The following is a 5,453-nucleotide window of genomic DNA, read 5'->3' on the forward strand; positions in this document are numbered from 1 at the left end:
CATTTCTCATTATCTCTATTAGCCTATTATTTGTAGGTTGAAGCGAGTGATAGTGCCGTTCAAATTAAATATTAAATTACAATAATAATTAGAAACTTTATTAAGTAGTCATTGTAATAATCTAAAGGTACAGTAGGGGAATTGAAGAATTATTATTATGAATTTATTATGTCATGGAAAAGAATAGTGATGATTGAGAAGATGATAACTTTTGTAAGGACCAATGCTGCCTTTGAAGAACGAATAAAGCTCTTTCTCTCTGTGTCTTTGGACGTAGGCACTATAATGGGCACCAAGATTCCTAAAATGTCGGTTCCTGTGGGTCTCAAACAACAAATATTCAAGACACTAGTTTTAAAAAAAAAAAACAAAGATTTGATAACTAACTTGAGTTGATAGTGAATTGATAATAGTAACTAATCAAATTTTAATTGACGTCTTATTTTTATTTTATTTTTTTAGATTCATAATGAGAAAATTGTGTTTAAAAAGACATACCCTCACAAACTTGGAATTGATTTAGTTAGGTTAGGACTAATAAGCATAAGATTTAATTTAGATTGTAGTAATGAAAATAGAGTACAGAAAAAGAAAAGTGTGATGAGTAAATGTGCAGTTACTAGTGGCATGGTACGAATGAATGAAAGAAATGAAAGAGGGCTCAGAAACTCATGCATGCTTCATGAACTTCGCTTTTGTGACTGTCTGTATTTGGACACTGATTTCAACCATGATTAATCCACAAAACATTAGTGCCTCTAATCATTAGTCTCTCTTTTTTTTTTATTCTCCAAATATAAAAGGATTTTCAAAGACATTGGTTATTACTACTCTTAGTATTTGTTAATAAAAGTTATTACAACAAACATAAAATAAATATTAGATTTTTCAATCTTGTAACACACACAGTAATATGCTTGGTTTGTCTTATATATTTTGCTTTACCCTTCTTCGCTGCCCTCTTTTATTTGCATGCATGTTCTTGTTCTTTTTCTTTTTCCATAGTAGGTTGGGGACCTAATCCACCCGTCAATGGCGCAGGCCGTTACCAACAATAATAAGGTACATGCATGCAAATATATATGAATGTACTTCTTCTAATAAAGTTCCCAGTAGAGAACCAACTTGGGTTGGCCGAGTGATCAGCTCACTCGTCCGCTTAAATAAGTGTCGGGGGTTCGAATCTCGCTTTGTGCAAGCAGCAACCCATTGGCCAGGGGCAGACCCTTAAATGGAGCTCCGATCCGCAACGGATTAGTCCTTAGTCTGTCGGGTTGAAAGATACCGTGGATAACAAAAAAACACTATATTATGGTAGAGTTATATGTACCAAAATTAAAGAAAAAATATCTGAAGTAAATTATTTAATTTGTGGTTTCATTTTACAATATATGGAATAAGATTAGTAAAAATAATTGTCTACAAGGATGACAAGACTAATTAATCAAGATTAATACTATACATTCTTAATGCATGATGGAGATCTTGAGCTGTATAATATCAAATATGGGAGTTCTACAATATAAACACTTGTAAGCTACAAAGATATGAAAGTTAATTATATTAGAATAGCATACATCACCATTTGGGAGAAACAACCACCATGAATGATGCAGGCCAAACACCTCAAAATTAGAAAGGACTATAAATGTCAGTTATAGGAAAACGACAAGTAGGTTAAAACATAAAACTCAAGAAAGCCGATTTGGGTGTTTTGATAGGAAACACATTTTTATGTGTAACACCAAATTGAAGTGTCACATCTTTTAGATTTAGATAAATCATATGGGAACCAGAAGTCAATTGGAGCAGCTATAATAAAATCCAGGTATATAAAAAGACTATACTTGTTCATACTCAACAATATTTAAAAGTGGTCAATGTTTGACCACTTTTTATTTTATTTTTTAATATGGCGTTGCTTCTAATTAAAAGCATCCATAAATCTGATTGCAAGTTCAAAGGCCTATTTACATGAACATTGAGGATGATGAGGATAATATATGTTATAATTTGACACTCTTATAGGTCAGGCACACCTGGTCCATTTCTTGTATATATGTTTCTTCTCCCTTTTCAGAGTTGTTGCCATTGTTATTTTCGGTATTATATTACACAAAACAAATGAATTAATGGAGTAGCTTGGTGATCTTCCACCCTTTCCTCTAACACTTAAAAAGAAAGGGGACAAAATGTCAAATGATCAAAAAGCATAGAACAAAAACATATCAGGTATTATCAATGCTGGTATGTGCAACATGGTGCAGTTCAGTTTGAGTCTGCTGCTCAAGGAACCTGCTCATGCGTTCTAGCAATTGTGCTGCCTTCCTTTTTCCTCTATCTGTGCCATTTTGAGCCAAATCCAACAAAGGATCCATCACACCGAGCTCTCGGGCCTGAGCCAGATATTGTTGATCTCCAGAAGAAAGATGAACCAAGACAGCAGCCGCATTTTCTTTGTTCCTGGGTGAACCATTTGCAATAAACTGTACCAAAAAGGGCACTGCCTCTGCAGCACCAATGGCAGCTTTTCCATCTGGATGGCTAGACAATATTGCCAAAATGGCCAACGCTTCATCCACCATGCTTCCATTGGGTTCTGTTACAAGTTTCATCAATGTGGGAATGGCACCGGCCCTGATTGCCTTTCCCTTGTTCCCTTGATAAATGCATAGATTAAAGAGTGCTGTTGCAGCATCTTTCTTACCCCTCTGAGTACCCTCACTTAGAAGTGTTACTAATGGAGGTATGGCTCCTGAAGCACCAATTGTAACCTTGTTTTCATCAATAACTGATAGGCTGAAAAGTGTTGCTGCTGCATTTTCTCGAGCTTCCATGCTTCCCTTCTTGAGCACATGAACTATGCCTGGAATTGCCCCTGAAGATACAATGCTTCCTTTGTTGTTTTCATATATGGAAAGATTCAGAAGTGCGGTAACAGCATTCTCTTGAGTGCGGGAATCAGGCACAGAGAGGAGACCAACAAGGAGAGGTATTGCACCGGCTTCTGCAATGGCTACACGGTTATCTGCATTGCGCTTTGCAAGAAGCCGGATCTCCCCTGCAGCTGTTCTTCGCTCTTCTGGACTGCCACAAGTCAGCCTTTGGAGAAGAGTTTCAATCTTGCTTCGCTCGGCCGGGGCATAAGCCGACACTGATTTACTAGGTTCGGAATTGCTTGGTCGTCTCGGTGGTTCCATGCCATTTGCTTCGCACCATTGTTCTATGAGGCTTCGCAAGACATAGTTGGGTGTGAGGACGGTACTAGTGAGGCTCTGCTGTGTTTTTGGGCATGTACCATGCCCTGCTTCTAACCACTTCTCAATAGAAGAACGGTCATAAGTCTGCACACAATCATAAAATGCCAATTGTATTGCATTAAGGACTGGTTTCTAAAGTATTCAAAATTACAGAAATCCATTATGCATAACTTGCAAACTTCAAAACATATGAAGCTCAATAGCATTTGATTTTAGAAAACAAAGGAAGCAAGGTAATATCCAACAATTTTGCTGATAACATGATGCTCAAATGGTAGTGAGTACTGAGTAAAACAAGAGTATCCTCATCTGCAAATAACTACGAATCCCAATAAGCTTTACAAGAAAACCACCAATTTGATTCCCGAAAGATTAAAATGGTAACAAGCCTCCAAAAGATATTATATTCTCTTAAGATATCCCAATAATCATTGCACTGACAGATTAGTTCCTAATACATCTTTTGTTAACACTACAAGATCTCAGTGGCAAGTATAGAATTCATCATTTAGGTACCACAAGCTGGAAAAAAAATATCTTATAAAAACTAATTTCTCATCATTTTGATCTTTTAGGGACCAAGCTGGCATTGTGTATCTAACAATAAAGCACATCATAGGCACAGTTCAGATTTCAGAAACAAACTATAAATATCCCTACAGAGAATGATAGAATACAGACATACCTGTCCTGTTGAAACAATGACAGGATCCTTCATCAATTCAAGAGAAACAGGACATCGAAAATCATCAGGGATAACAGGCGTCTGATGATTCCTTTCATTTGTGACTTGTTTGCTGGTTTTTGAAGAATGGTCCTTTCCTCCTACAGTATCATACACAACTAGATTTTCAGTTTGAACAAAATCTTTTATCTTCTTCAATAGCATGGACATCTTCTCAATGCGTCCGGCCGGATCGCCACCACTTGCGGCCACCATCTCGTGCAGCGCAAGTGACTCTTGTGTGAGATCAGTTATTCCCATCAATTCCAACTTCTCTGCTAACTGCCGAAAAACATCTGGATTGGTAGCTACATCAGTGTTATTGTTATAGAGGGACAACACATCCTCATACAACTTGGTATCAGGTTCATCAACCCTCCCTTTTGCTCTTCTGAACTGAGCAAGAACTAGCTCAACCTTGATTCATAGGTAGAATTAAACAACATGAGCAAAAAGTGGCATTGATTGAGTTGAATAATGAGTAAGATCAGTATGATGCAAATATAAACAAACCTGCTCCTTAACTTCATCTGAAATGTCGAGTTGATCACATGAAACCGCCGCCAAAGACTGCTCCAACCTAGCCGAGACCTCATAGAACTTAGTCATAATTTGGTCCCTCTCAAGAACCTGCAAAAGATTAAACCTTTTTCTCAAAATTGCTGGATTATTGGAAAAAAATAAAAATAAAGAATTGAATAAAAGGGGAGATGAGAATAACAAACCATGAAAATCTTACTGCAATGAGCAGCGAAGGTGAGGAAATCCTTGGCGGCTTGAAGAGTGTCCCTTAAGTGAAGCGTGGCTTTGAAAGTGTTGCGAGGGATAAGAGCACGATTCAAGTCTCAACAACAATTATAGTTTAAAAAAAATTAATACCTAGAACAAGATGCTAGAGCAGAGCAGGTCAGCAGCAAGAAGGGGAGACGGGGATAGGGCATGACCAAAGGACTGACGCGGTGGAACAGAGTTGGCGCCGGCGGGACAATGGCTGCGCGACGGAGGCAGGAGACGAGGTCGGCTATGGTGGTTTCGAAGCTCAAGCATGGCTGCATGATGGAGGGGAACCACGTTGCGACGGTGGCGGTGGCTTGCCGGTGGCTGGACGAAAGTGAGGGAGGAGCTCAATGACGATGAGAGGAAGGGTGATGACCTGATGGGAGTGCTGCGCGTGTTTGCCGTTTTGGAGAGTTAGGGTTGGGACGTTGGGTAATTCCTCAACCCAAACGGTGGCGTTTTGGTGAAATTCAGAAAATTGGTCGGGTTGCGGTTTGGTTTGACCGGCCGGTTGACGGGTCAATGACGATTTTTTAATTCTCAGATTTTAACATCTGTCCGAACCGCTTTTTCTATCGATTCACATTTTGACTGGTTTGACCAGTCGGTTCGAATCGGTTTTCAAAACTTTAGTTAGGATTCAACTTTTTTATTATCCACAAATAGAAGTAAAACGATAGGGTTCGAGTCTC

At 38.6% G+C, this 5,453-nt stretch overlaps 1 protein-coding gene across 1 annotated transcript in view; it reads right to left on the minus strand.

Moving 5' to 3' along the window:
• Window positions 1,956–5,453, minus strand: part of LOC107629109 (U-box domain-containing protein 13) — a 4,420-nt gene continuing 922 nt past the window's right edge. The window contains exons 2-5 of the mRNA XM_016331809.2: window positions 4,710–4,797; window positions 4,498–4,614; window positions 3,946–4,401; window positions 1,956–3,344 (exon numbers count right to left, since the gene is read on the minus strand). Of these exons, the coding sequence (XP_016187295.1) occupies window positions 2,229–3,344; window positions 3,946–4,401; window positions 4,498–4,614; window positions 4,710–4,797 (1,777 nt within the window). The 3' untranslated portion in view covers window positions 1,956–2,228. The remainder of the gene's footprint in view (window positions 3,345–3,945; window positions 4,402–4,497; window positions 4,615–4,709; window positions 4,798–5,453) is intronic.

The sequence above is a fragment of the Arachis ipaensis genome, chromosome B03, assembly GCF_000816755.2.
Source record: "Arachis ipaensis cultivar K30076 chromosome B03, Araip1.1, whole genome shotgun sequence".
Lineage (NCBI taxonomy): Eukaryota > Viridiplantae > Streptophyta > Magnoliopsida > Fabales > Fabaceae > Arachis > Arachis ipaensis.